At 33.0% G+C, this 14308-nt stretch overlaps 1 protein-coding gene across 1 annotated transcript in view; it reads left to right on the forward strand.

Moving 5' to 3' along the window:
• LOC106462664 (regulator of nonsense transcripts 2-like) overlaps positions 1-14308 on the forward strand; it is a 126482-nt gene that overhangs the window by 27229 nt on the left and 84945 nt on the right. The window contains exons 8-11 of the mRNA XM_013922608.2: positions 912-992; positions 2545-2574; positions 3014-3133; positions 9266-9313. Coding sequence (XP_013778062.1) covers positions 912-992; positions 2545-2574; positions 3014-3133; positions 9266-9313 — 279 coding nt within the window. The remainder of the gene's footprint in view (positions 1-911; positions 993-2544; positions 2575-3013; positions 3134-9265; positions 9314-14308) is intronic.

Below are 14308 nucleotides of genomic sequence, written 5' to 3' on the forward strand. Positions count from 1 at the left end.
TGAAAATTAAACCTTATTTTCAATAAGCAATCCTGAAAAATATTTGGGGGTGCTTAACTTTTTTCCAGGTGTATATGTAAATTATGTGAACTAAATCAGTACAATAACTTAAAGATCTTATTCATCCCAGTCTTCGATAGGTTAATGTAATGTAAAAACACAAAATGTGATACATGGCTGTTACTATCATATTAGGTGTATTGTATGATTTTATTTCAAACAAAGAGCATGAAATAAATTAATGTGCGATATCTTTATAATTTCATGTGGTTATATTTAATATTTTTCTGGCTTGTAAGTTTTATGTTGCTATTTGTGGTTGTAAACAATGTTACATTGCTGTAAATAGTTACATTGTTATTAGATGTTTGTATTATACTCTCTGTCTCTGTTATTTTTAACATTATACAGCATTTGAAAACTTATGAATAACTTCATTTTGAGTTTGAAATTATTTGTGGAAGGAAAGCTGGTAATCTGTATAACAACAAAATGTTAGCTTTATACTATGTCTCGTCATGATTCAGAATCACTAACATTTTATTTTCACTGCCTTTTTAGTCTAATACTAAAACCAATATATGGTGCTCTTGCAGAATTGAACTAAGACATTCATTTTGTTTTGCAAGTATGTTTTTAAGAGAACTTGAAAGGAAACTAGTTATATGGTCCACAAAAATAACAAGCTTTTGGACAGTCTGTTGTCTAATTTTAGGTGTTAAAGATTTTCCACAGTAATAAACCTAATAATAAACCATTAAAAGTTTAATGCCCATTTTAAGGTGGAAAAATCTTTTTTTTTGTCCTAAATTTAATTAACTTGTTATGAGAACCTACTGTAGATTGAATATGTAAGTATTCATATGGACCAGGTAAATCTGATTTGTGTGGTGCATTTTTCATTTATGCAGAAAAACCTTACTGAAGCTCAAAGGGACTCGCTTATTAAAGACATGAATGGACTGAATCTAACTAAGTACATCAGTGAAGCTGTAAGTAAGGATTTAATAGTAGACATGTATCAATAACTCTTGCTTTATGTGAATAAACTGAATCCAACAAAGCAAATATTAATATAAATTTTGCCATAACTGTTTTTATATGAAGAAATACGAAGCTAAAGATTAGACAGCATACAATTTATAAAGTATTTTTTTTTAAAATTATTCTGTCCAAAGTTAATCAAACAGCTTCACTGTTAAGAATGATGACAATTACAGTGTACAACCTCAGGTTTACAAGGCACGTGTATTTTTTTACTAAATATTCACCCTGTTTATTATCACTCCAAAGTTAATTCTTTGATATGTGTTTGTTTAACCTGCTGGTGGAGTGTTCTTTTATTTGTGAGATTGTTGTTGTTCTATACATACATACATACATATATATATATATATATGAATTTCCTTCTGAATGGACATTACTGCCATGTGATCTTGGTAAAAAGTTGACTTGTATCTTCAAAAAGAAAAGCTGTTCAATGAGCGAATCTTTTGTTTTTTTACTTGCATTAATTGATGCTTCATTTCCATTAAATCCTGAATATGTTTATAAATGGTTAATGTAAGTATTTTCACTCCATGTGGCAGAATGTTATAAAGTAATGATGCTAACAGTTCACCAGGATGACTAAAATTCTGTATGATGAATTATAATCTTTATTCTTATGTTGAAATAATGTGAATGTAAGAAACTAAAGACAATTGAAAAATGATAGTTTTTTTCTTACGGTTCTTGTGAAGTTAAAAAGACATATTTAAAGTTTGTAAAATTTATTAAGTTAGTTACTGTTGTATAGTTATTCCAGATTAATTAGGGTTTGATAACAAACTAGTTCCAAGAAGTTTTCTTTTTCTACATAATCTGTTTTTATATAATAAATTTGTAATTCTTTCATTCATTTAGAAACACTGTAAATTTCATGAAATTCTAATCATAATAGAGTGGCTTGCAAATATTTAGGTTCAGAGTGGAATATAATTTATCATCCATTATTATGATGGCATATTAATTGGTTTTCAGACTACACAGCTAATTTTAAGTGGTTTTCATGAATATAAAAACAATGAAATATTACTATATTATAGTCATTATATTTGTTTAGTTATGATAAATTTTATGTAATAACAACTGAACTAAGTATTCCACTTATAATATAAGGTTTAATATTCATGGAGGTATAATTACAATTCAGGAAAACATAGGAGTTAACATTTATTTGTTAATTGGAAAAGTGAAATAATTTAATAGTGGGACATATGATTTTTTTGCTTCTTTATTTATGAATTTAACACAAAATTCTGTGATGTTTTGCATTTCTTTTAAGCATACTTAACTCTAATTGTTTTTGTGCTTCAAAGTTTTTTTAAGTTCTTATACATTATTTTAAACAATATATAATTCCAAATTTAAGATTTTTGTATATGTAGCATTTTATTGAGTCTTATGAATGCTTTTGATGCTTCAACTATAATGATTACATCTGTAAAGTTCTAATATTTTACTTGGTGTCCTGTCTAAATTTCATCTTTCTTGTTTTTATAGGCAGCTGCCATTGTAGAAGCAAAACTCAAGGTTGGTTGTACATATTGAAAACGTAACTTAGCACGTGTACAAGTACTTTGTATTTTTTTATCTGAATAATGAAGTATGTGAAACTGCTGTAATTGTAGAATCAGTTAAGAGTTAAATACAATGTAATTGTGATTTTTTAAGTCTCTGAAGTAAGGTTGATTGAAGGTTGGTGAAAATCTTAGAAACAAAATAAGAATGCATTTCCAATTATTTTTATATTTCATGATATTATATGACCTATTTTAATAGTTAAAACAATATATACTAATTATTAATAAATTTTATCATGTATAAAAATGGTTTGTCAGTTACCTTCAAAACATTCTATATTCTATGAAAGGCAATTATCAGACTGTTTTTTGAAACAGTTAACTATTTCCCCCAAAAATTCAATAATGGAGCTTTTTACCACTTTCCTGTTATCTTTTTTAAAACTTAGATGTCTGACCTGAACACAGCAGTAAAAATTTGCTCCCTGCTTCACCAACGTTATTCCGAATTTTCCACTCAACTTTTAGAAAATTGGCAAAAAGTTCTACCCATGAAAAAGGATGAGAAAGTAAGTTTGAATGTATAATAATATATTTTGTAACTACATTTTGTTGTAAGGCTACAATGAGCCTTTTATCCCTGGTTTTTATTGTTGGAAGTGGGACATCTGATTAACCTATAAGAGAGAAAAATAATTTTGGATAAAAACAGCAGAATCTTCAAGAAACAATTTGATTAATTTCATTAAAAAAATTACTTGCAATAAAAATCCAAAATATTTTATTGAAATGGATTATGTTAGGATGATCTCAGATGTTTATTTTGTATTCATTGTTTTGATGTTACGCAAAATAATAACAATTGAATTTTAAAGGAAGTGCAAAATTGAATCTTACCTGAATTAAAAGCTGGGATTCTGAAATTGTGCTTTAATCCTTTAAGCAATAAGACCTCAAAAACTTTTTTAAAATTATTTAGTGATCACTATAATAGTAATTCTTATTGCTTAATACAGAATGGTGCCATTTGACACAACCTATTTAAGAACCAAATCTGAGTTTTGAAAACTTGCAATTTTTTTCTGCTTTTCTGCCTTTCACTGACGTTGTAGATGAAAACAGAGTTTAAAAAGATCCTATATAAGTTTTTATATTGTTTGAAAATTAAGTAGATTTTGTAAGCTATGTTATTATTGAAATAAGTAGACAACATCTGAATAATCCATAGTCTCTTTCATTATTCATCCAGTTGTTTTTGGTGCAGGTGACCTAAAATGAACAACTTGTTGTAATATTCACTGCCAGTGAAATGATATTGCATCATATTGAGTAATTTTAAATTTCCGATACAGTACATTACTTCCACTCACATAAATAGCTATACTTGTTCAGTGATGCCTTCTATATGCCAAAAAATATTTTTCACATGCCACAAGCTTTTTATCTCCCTCAGTTGCAATTGACTGATTCCAGTGCATCTCTTATGCAAATCATCATGCAACAACCCTCCACCAATACTCTTGTGATGCATACGACTCCCTTTATTCAATTCTACCAAACTCTCAATACTATTTTTTCAGATGGTTTTTCTTTTGGTGCTCTTCTTGTGATTTGCATTCGTGACTTTAATTATTTAATTTCTGAAGTGGAATTTTTTCTTTACATTGAAGAAGTATTTTGCTTTGACTTCATTTTCCAGTCTTTATTTATTTTTTTCTCACACTTGCATTTTTTTTACATCAAACACTTTTGTTTGATATATAGTTTTATAATGAATTCTGAAGTTGACGATACCACTTTGAGTATCATACCTCCTACTAACACTATTTCACAGGTTGCAGGTAGGGAAGACCCATCATTTAATTTATCTGTGATTATCCTCTGTGAAATTGATCCTGAACTTGCCCCACTTCCTCCTGAGCAAGCTGAACCTGTTTGGGCCAATGAAGATTTTGATAGCTTTTTATTACCACTGGATTTTTGCCGTGTGTTCCAATGCCCCACCTGTGGAATCAGCTATGCCTAATACTGCATTTTTGACATGATTTCTCAGGCATGTGATGTTTTATACATTTCCCCGATTTTGTATTATCCCTCTCCTTCTTTTATGCATCATAGTTCTTCTTCTCCATATTTAGTTTTCCCAACCTCCCCAGATATTAGGGTTCAAGCTGAGAAATTTGCTTCCCAATTGGTTGAGAGTGCCAGCATGTCTCACCCTCCATTGGCTACAGATCAGTTTTCATTAGCTCACAATCAGGCTGACTGTCCGTTTCTTGACTCTCAACAGTTGGGGTCGATTTTACCTGTGTGTGTGTAGGGGGGTCCCTGATTTTCCTGTGCATTTAATCCATGCCCAATTTCACACCTTCGTCTTACTCTTACCTCCCTTCTACAGCACTTATCTATTATCCACCTCATTTCCGAGGCAATCCACCAAGACCCTGAGGATTTATCAAGGGAAAGCCTCTCCCTTATTACCTACACATTGGCTAGATTGTCGTCTTCGGCTCTTGCTTTACACACGTGGGTTCTCTGTTGTTGGGATCATTTGGGTCATAATGCGGCCTTGTTCCAGATTTGTTTGTTGCTCTCTTATCTTAGGGATTTATATTTGGCCCCATTTCTTTGGCTTTATGTTTTGATCATGTACCTGAGACTTTGAAATCACATGTGGAGTCTGTGCATCAACACTCTACCCTTTCCTCTTTGGTAGTACGTTTGTTGGAGCCAAGACAAATCCCTGTTTCCTGTCCTAGTCCTTCTCAGCATCTACCTGTTCCTCCTTCCAGAGGTTTCTCATCTCATCGTATTATTCAATCTAGATTGGCACGTCACCAACAGTACTGGTGATTACTCAGTTGGTTCTGGTCTGGTGGGAATTCGATTGTACAAATTTGTTTCCCTTTGGTGAGCTTTTACCCCAGAACTGTGGGTTCATCACGTTTTATTAGAGGGATTTGTCCTATAATTTCTTCCCTCCCCCTCCTTTGTTTCAAGTACCCATTTCCTTCCTCATGCCTCAGGATTCTACCACCAGCCAGCATCTGTCAAAGGCAGTACAAGACTCCATTCCTTCTTCCTCAACCTTTGTCAATGGCGCTTTATACAACCTTTCTTGTCCTCTGTCTTCATGCCTGGTTTTTATTTGGTCCTTAGTGAGGTGATCTGGCTTGTCCTAATGGGTAGCTTCTTTTCTGGCTCCTTCCATTTGCCCTTCCTCCATGGAAGTTTATCTAAATGGAACGTGTTCCACCATTGGTCTCTGGGTGGATGGTTTTCCCCTGTTCAATCTACTATTCTTCTCTTGGCTTTTTGATCGGGGGTCTTCTATCTCCTCGATCTTGGGTTATCGGGTAGCCTTATCTCACATCTTTTATTTTCCAGATACCATAGAGTGTTTACCGCTCCTACTCTTTCCCTGTGGATGTGCTCTTTCCGGATTCATAGTCCGCTGTGTCAGGCTGCCCTTCCGGATTAGGATGTTAATCTGGTCCTTTACTGCCTCGCTTTGCCTCTGTTCGAATCATTTTCACGTGCTTCTTGTTTCACCTTTCCCTTAAGACTTATTTCCTTGTTTTCTTAGCCTGTGGACTTTCAAAGGTCTGATTTATTTGCCATCAAGGTTTCACAAACTCTTTATCGTCGTACATATATTCTCCTTTATTCAGATTGTTCTATCCTCCCCAAAACTTCAGCAGCTTGTTAGGGTAATTCCTAATTTTCACAGATTTCCCTTACATCCATTTCTTGCCTTTATCTTCGGCCTGATATGGGTAGACTTCTATGTCCTGTACATGCTCTTCACTGTTATATTGCCCGTACAGCTTCCTTCTGTGGTGCTCGTTCCTGCTTCTTTATTCCTTGGCAGCCATCCTCTGTTTGTGATCTTTCTGCTTCTATCCTCACCAGTTGAGTTCAGCTTTTAATTCGATAGGCTTATTCCTCTTTATAGTCTTCCTCCCGCTCTTTGTTCCAGGTGTCTTCTCATTAAATTTGACACCTTATTTTTTCATTGGTGTCTCATCTTCATCATCCCTTGGAGGGAATTCTTCAATTGGACATGTGCACTACACCTAATATGTTCATCTCTCACTGTTTGCATAGGATCATAGTTTCTTCCTTTCAGGCTATTGTCTTCTTCCTGTAGGCATTTTTTATTATTCTTTATTTCTTTTGAGGGGCCTTTTTCCCTTTTTATTACTCATTGTTTCAACCCCGCTCTGTGGCAAGTGGTGCCTGAGCAGGTATTCCTTAACTGATCAAATCTGCACTGTCGACTCACATATTATATTTCCATGGCCACTCAATGCACACCGCAGAGCTGGGGTTTTCCACAAGATTGCTTGTAGGTTTGTCCTCACAATTGAATTGCTTATTAAATTTGCCTGTCCTGGACCATACTCAGAAGGGGATAGCTCCTCATCCCTGCCATGCCTTGTATTGAATAAATCGGTATGGTCTGATTTTAAAAATAGGGTTTTGTGATTACCCATTGCACTGTCTCAGGTGTTGTTGTTCCTCTGGACTTTCTCCACCACGTCCTTCACCCCTTCTTTCCAGTGGAGTTTAAGAGTCCTTACTACTTTCCAATTCCAAGTTGCTGTGGTGATTGACCATGGAGGCATCCTCCTGAATGGGTTAATGAAATACAAAAAAAAATTTAGAAATTATTATAAAACCATTCAGTTGAGAGTGGGGTGGTGGTGTTCTGCTAATGTAGATGGGAGTGAGACATCAAAATTGCAGTTCACCCCTTTGATAGGGATTCCTCATCCAACCCCTATGTGGTTGTTGGTTCCCAGTGGCTGAGTTTTGGATTTAGAGTTGAACCAATCAACATTAGTCTTCACACATGTATTACAGATGTCTATATTCCTCCCTCATTTATACTCCATTATTGTTGTGGGTCACACTGGAGGTACTTGCAGATTATTATGGTTCTTCCCCATCTGCTATCTTTCGATGCTTATTATTCCAAGGTTGTTACTGTGCTTGGGATAGTTCCAGTCAGTTTCACTTTTGAGGGAGATGGTTTACATTATGTAGACATATTTTCGATACCGGATGTCAGGTTCCTGGATCGATCTATCAGTTTCTTATATTAACATGTGCCCTGTTCATGAGTCAGGTGTTCTTGATTCCCTTTGGTCTTACGAACTTATGGTGAAGATGGTATGATCCTCTTTCCTAGCCTCACTAGATGGCTGGGTTTTGGGTTGTAGTCGACTTGCCGGTGGTATGAACCTCTTTCCTACCCCCCACATTGATGTTAGTACCCAGTAGCCAGGTTTTGGATTGCAGTTGACTTACTGAAGGTATGATCCTCATCCTACCCTCCCGTGAATGTCGGTTCCCAGCTGCATAGGTTTGATTTGATTTGCTGTGTACAGTTCATTGCACCCTAGCTACACTACACCAAGGAAACAACCTTTTCATTTTACCCATATTTATATTTTCTGGGATAGATTTTCATAAATATTGTATGGTTCAAATCACTATTCGACCTTAGTTCTCTCCCACTTGGATGTGCTCCTCTGTTTTTTCTGCCCATATGGGCAAGGATTATACCTGGTTCAGAAGTGGTGCGGTCCCCCACATCAGATCTTATAATCTGACTGTTTCATCTTAAAGAGTGTCCTTAGAATGCTTTAGAATGATGCTTCTTTCTTTCCTTTGCACTATTCCCTCCACCTATTAAATGTGGGATTCTAGTTATATATGTGAGGGGAGGTAATGTACCGTATTGAAAGTTATAATTTTCTATACTGAAAATGTATTTCCGATAGGTACTTAATTTCTCTCACACATCCCACCCTTCCTTCCCACTGGAAACTGGTGCTTCCATCTTCTGCCAACACTCGAAGCGATAATTCGGTAGAATTGAATAGAGGGAGTCATGTGCGTAACGAGGGTATGTTGCACTCTCATTGTTGGAGGGTTGTGGCATGTGTAAAAAATGGTTGCCTATAGAGGGCAGCACTGAACGAGAATAGCTATTTACGTGAGAAGAGGTATCTTTCGGAAATACTTTTTTAGTGTAGGGTAATTATAAATTTTGCATGCTACAGCACCAGTTGTAAAGAACTGACTGAAAAAATGTGGTGAAATCTGTCATTATCTGTGTAAACTACTTAGGGGATCCCAGGTCATTAGTGAGATTAATTGTAGCCAACATATTCATAGACCCAATCAATGTGTTTAAGTGATATGAACCCATTGGTAATTGTAGGGTTAAACACTTCAAAAACATGTTTAAAAACTATAAGTTTTACAAATAGTGTTTTATTTTGTAATATCCTAATTGGTTATATTTAATCATATTCAATATTATTTTATTATTGTTGTAACTTCCGCTATTAGAAAGATTGCAATATCAGCCAAACTTTTATTTTATTTTTTATATTTAATTCCCATGTATTCTTAATTCAGACTTTAAAATATTTCATTATAATATTGTGTATTTTCTTTAAAAGTGCATGAACATTTTAGTTTTTTGAAACTTCAATTCATAAGAAGGAAAATTAGCATGTATTTTATATAACTTCTTATATTTCAGATAAGGTATATATATATATATATATATCAGGTAAAACTATGATAATGAATTAGATTTTTTCAGTTATTGCATTGTGTGATACAGAAAACATTTTTGCTTAAAAAATATTTTACTTTTAACTAAACATTTCGTACATTTTTAGATAACCAATCCCAGTAAGATAAGAGTTGATCTACGTTTTTATTCAGAGGTAAGTGGATGTGATGTATATGCATGTTAATAACACAGAAGATATGTACAAACAGTAGCTTTTTTTGTATGAGTTTAAATTAGGTTTGAAAAAGAGAGTATTGTTTGCTTTATATGATATTTATACAAATATGCAGAAATATAAAACTCTTTTTTTTCCCAGGGCATGCTGATGTAACATTGTTACAATGAGTTTGTCCATCATAAATAACAATAACTTCATAGGTTTATGAAAATAATAGTAGATTGCTAATAAATTTAAATTATCTAAATTGTGAATAAAAGTTCAGTAATGATTTGCTGATATTTTAATTTCAGCAGTTTTAGAAGAGTCTTCTTTACTCGTAGCATAGTCTGATTATTGGCTTTGAACATATCAGTAATTGATTAAGTCAAAAATGAAATTATGCTGCAGGTGAAGGAGACCATTCTAACCCTATGGACATGGGCTCATGTATTTTACATGACCTTATAAACACCACAAATCCATGAAGAACTACATACTATAACTCTAAAAGTATTTAATATATCTTCGTGCAATTTGGTAAGCTTTTAGTGAACATTATAAATCATGAAAAATGTGAAATAAAATATGTAGTACCATTCTGTTCTTTGCTGTATTGACCATGGTATTTCAAAGTGCTTGAGAGTTTTTAAGACTGTCGTCTTTACTTCTATTTCATTTGTTTATTTTACTGCCAGCAACTGAAGCAAGAGGTTGCTGACCATAAAACAGTCACTGCTGTAGACTGTTTACAGGTGACTGTAACAAGCATGTGTAAAGTTATAATCTGGCATGACGTGATGTATTCCTCTGAGGCTGGAACAAGCATGGCACAAAGCAAATATTTCTCTTACAGTGATTATGGTAACGACATTTGTCTGGAACACAGTGGAGAATTTATTGGCTTGTTTGCACTATAGTGCTTTTAACAAGATTTCTCCAGTTATAGAAATACAGTTTGAATTTTGAAAGTGTATATGATATGACTATGTACAAGGTTATTTGTTTACCTATTTATAACGTATTTTGTATTTGACCCTTCTTATACATCAATTAATAAATACTTACCTTTGAGTCTTTGCACACAATTTTGTTTCCTTGACTTTGTGAGACATTTCACAATTCTGGAATGTTATCAGTAAACATTTCTTTTAGGTTGAATAATTTGCTTTTATTTTACCTCAGTGTAGATGTTTAGAATAATATTATAAGTTCAGTATACATTTATGATTATACTCTAGTAAAACTGCCCGGCATGGCCAGGTGGCTAGGGTGCTCGACTCGCAATCTGAGGGTCGCGGGTTTGAATCCCCATCTCACCAAACATGCTCGCCCTTTCAACCATGAGGGCATTATAATGTGATGGTCAATCCAACTATTTGTTGGTAAAAGAGTAGCCCAAGAGTTGGCAGTGGGTGGTGATGACTAGCTGCCTTCCCTCTAGTCTTACACTGCTAAATTAGGGACGGCTAGCACAGATAGCCCTCGTGTAGCTTTGTGCGAAAATTCAAAAACAAACAAACTAGTAAAACTGGCCTACAAAGTGCAAATTTCTAAGTAACATACCAATAATTTCGATGACAAGGAATGGATTGAATGGGTAATGAAGAAAAAATTTTAATATAAGTTTAACATGACAGCAAATGTACAATGTTTTGTCATCATCAGGTACAAGTAGTTTACGCTGACACAGATATATATATATATACAGTATGGAACAAAGAGGTCACATGACTGGATATTGTTGCACTATTAAGAAGAGATATATACTACAATTTACTCATAAATGCTTAAATTTAACTTGTTACTGTTAAAACATAGAACAATAAATAAGAAATATGCATAAAGACATTGTTTTCTAATACCTGCGATATTATGAAATTTTCTGCACTTGTGTAGTTTTCTCAAACAGAGGTGAAGACAAATGAATTTTTGTAATTTCACATGTGCATTAAAAGAAAACCAAAAATTTATCACTCGCCAGAATACTTCATAACAAAACTACTTTCTGTCTGAAGCAATGACTTAGTCAGTATGCTTCAACTTTTCATAGGGAACTTTCTCTTTCTGCACCACAAAATTTAGAGGCGACTGTCAGATTCACATATTTCCAAATGTATACTTTCTGTTGGTTATAAGCGTGTACTTAAGAGAAGTAGGTATGAGTAAATAAGTGGCTTTAAAATAATAAAGCTACTCTGGTGAGTTTGCTAAATATGCTGCTATCTTAGCAAATAAAAAAGGCAGGAGACTTGTTTTATATTATAGCTTTTCAGTGTCTGAAGTTTGAGAGTCTAATTTGTTACACACTGTCAAAAACTTACTTTTTTATATTATATATAGTAAATTATGGGTGTGTTGGGCTAAGGATTCTTCTACAGTAGATGTCAGTGACTTGTTGGCAATAAATTCGATGATAAATGAACAGCATGCAGTCTGCTTGTTTTAAAATAATATATTCGAAACAAGTTAAATGTATGTACAAAAATTCTTTACACTATGTATATCATAGTTGTATCTTAAATACTATACAGTTCTTTTCAAGAGTCCACTTTGGCCAATTCAGTTGATAACCAAACTATCTTTCTCTTTTTTTTTATCTTAAACCCTATCAATGTATTATTCACTTATTCCTTTACTTCTCTCTATTTTTCTTCTTTTATCACAACAGTATCGGTGTATAATTCACTTGCGTTACTGCAGTTGTATCCTGAACGTCTGATACTCATCTGCTTTTTCGTATTTAGGCTTATTTCTGATAAATGTCTGCTTTTCACATATAGGTCTACTTCCAAATAATCGTCTGCGTTTTGTCACAGACACAGACACGTTCAGTTGCTTTAGAACAACCTATGACAAGACAAATTATTCTCCTAAAATGTAAGAAAACTGTTAATCTCACTTTAACTTCAAAAGAAGTCAAAATTTTTACTCACAATTTAAGTAATTGAATTTCATTCAAACTTTCACACTTTACTGTGTAAGTCGCATATCAAGAAACCTGATAGCATATTGATTTTCCGTTTTAGGGTATTGTGTGTCCATTACAGCAAGGTTTGTAGGAGATACTTCAATAGGAGCAAGAATTGGAAAATTCACAACAATTCTGCTCCACCCCACATGAAAATATTTCATGAATTTTGGTTATGTTTTTGTGTAACCACATTGATATCGTACATAACAATAATCATATCATGCACCAATAACGCATCTTATGGGAAAGATTTACAAACACCCATTTTCTGAGAACTCTTAAAATACTCAATAACATGTATCATATTTTTATTACTTTTGAAATGGTATAAGATGAGGTATAGTAATTTAACATAGACTATTTATCTGTAAAGCCCACCATATATTCAACATTTTTTAAACAGTGGTTCTCACTTAGGGAAGTTTTTGATTTGTTATAAGTTGTAAAGTGGTTTGATCAGTGAAAAATAGTTATTTTACTTTTTTGTATATATTTGAAGTTGCAGCCGCTAGCATTCTGCTTAATCCTTTTATTTTATTTTTGAATTTTATTTAGATTAATAGTTTTGTGTGTAACATTCATTTGAACACAGCAGTCACAATTAGGTCCTTTAAAATTGGGATTAAATTTGTGGTTAAGGTTTTCCCAGAATACTAGTATTATTTCTATAAAATTGGTTTCATTACAGTTACACATATAACAATTAATGGTAATTGTCTTACAGAAGAATACTTTAACACTTGCCATTGACAGGTCCAAGTGTACATGTCATGACTTTTTTTAGAGTTACATTCAAAATTTAATTAGATTACTTTATTATCATTGTATATGAATAAAATTAGCATCAAAACATAGTTAATAAATCAAATTTTAATATTATGTAGATTTTAAGCTCTTTATTTTATAAGGAAATATTTTTAAAAATCCTCAATCTCCTAGTATGAGAATTGTGAGATTTGTTCTTTAGGTCTTCCCTTTTCTGTAATTTAGTTACCATCCATCCGAAAAGTATGGAATTTGATGTAAGTTATTCATTATATTGTATATATTAATCAAGCAAAGTATAATTTCTATCTTATTTATCTAAGGAGCCACACGCTAGAAAATCAGACCCACTTGTCACGACCAACTGTCTTTCATAAATTGCCAATAGTTTTTTCTCTGATATTGTATATTATGTTATTTATAGCCAATAGAAAGCCAAAGTTTTAATCTTATCAAATGACATATTATATTGTGTTGTTTTATGTACAAAGAATTATCTATCTTGCCTCCAGTTTGAAACTTTATTCTCAGGGAAATCATATGAACAAGTTTGATTTTTGAAAGGCTTCTATTGCTTAATTAGAAAGCCAGGAAAATTATGACAGTTATAGAACATTATTTGCTTTGTGCATGTTATTATTCTGTGTTCCTAGGTCATTATTTAATTCAATAAAAATTATTTAGTGTAGTAGTACCATTAGTATAAAAAAAATAAAAGTAGGTTTAAGTTTCATTGACAGTTGACATAAAAAAAGACCCAGATAAGTACCATATTTCTTGTTTTTCCTGCTTCTTTATTTATTGTTATAAAAATAACTATAAGATGTAAAAATTAGAAACTTATTAGGTTAAATAAGATTAGATTAGGTAAGATAATGGAAAATAAAAAAAATATTTAAGAGATATGCTCATGAGCATCTTGTGCAGTACATAATTTGATATGGTAATATAAGCTACACCTTCACTGAGTGATTTACAACTTATGTGGTGGGACTATTAGTTATACACAGTTCAAAGGGCAATCTACTATATAAAGCAAAGTCGTATATCTATCATTTCATATCTGTTATACATTTCCACATTTCTTGATCAATCAGTACCAAACTTGACACAGTGATATAGGATGACATGAAGGGGTTGGACCCCCGCCCCATCTTCTGTAAAAATAATGTCAACATGTGTGTGTGTATCTGTTCCTTTTACATTTCTACACTTCGTGATCAATCAGCACCCAACTTGACACAGTGATACAG

The sequence above is a fragment of the Limulus polyphemus genome, unplaced genomic scaffold (genome assembly GCF_000517525.1).
Source record: "Limulus polyphemus unplaced genomic scaffold, Limulus_polyphemus-2.1.2 Scaffold1219, whole genome shotgun sequence".
NCBI classification, from domain to species: domain Eukaryota; kingdom Metazoa; phylum Arthropoda; class Merostomata; order Xiphosura; family Limulidae; genus Limulus; species Limulus polyphemus.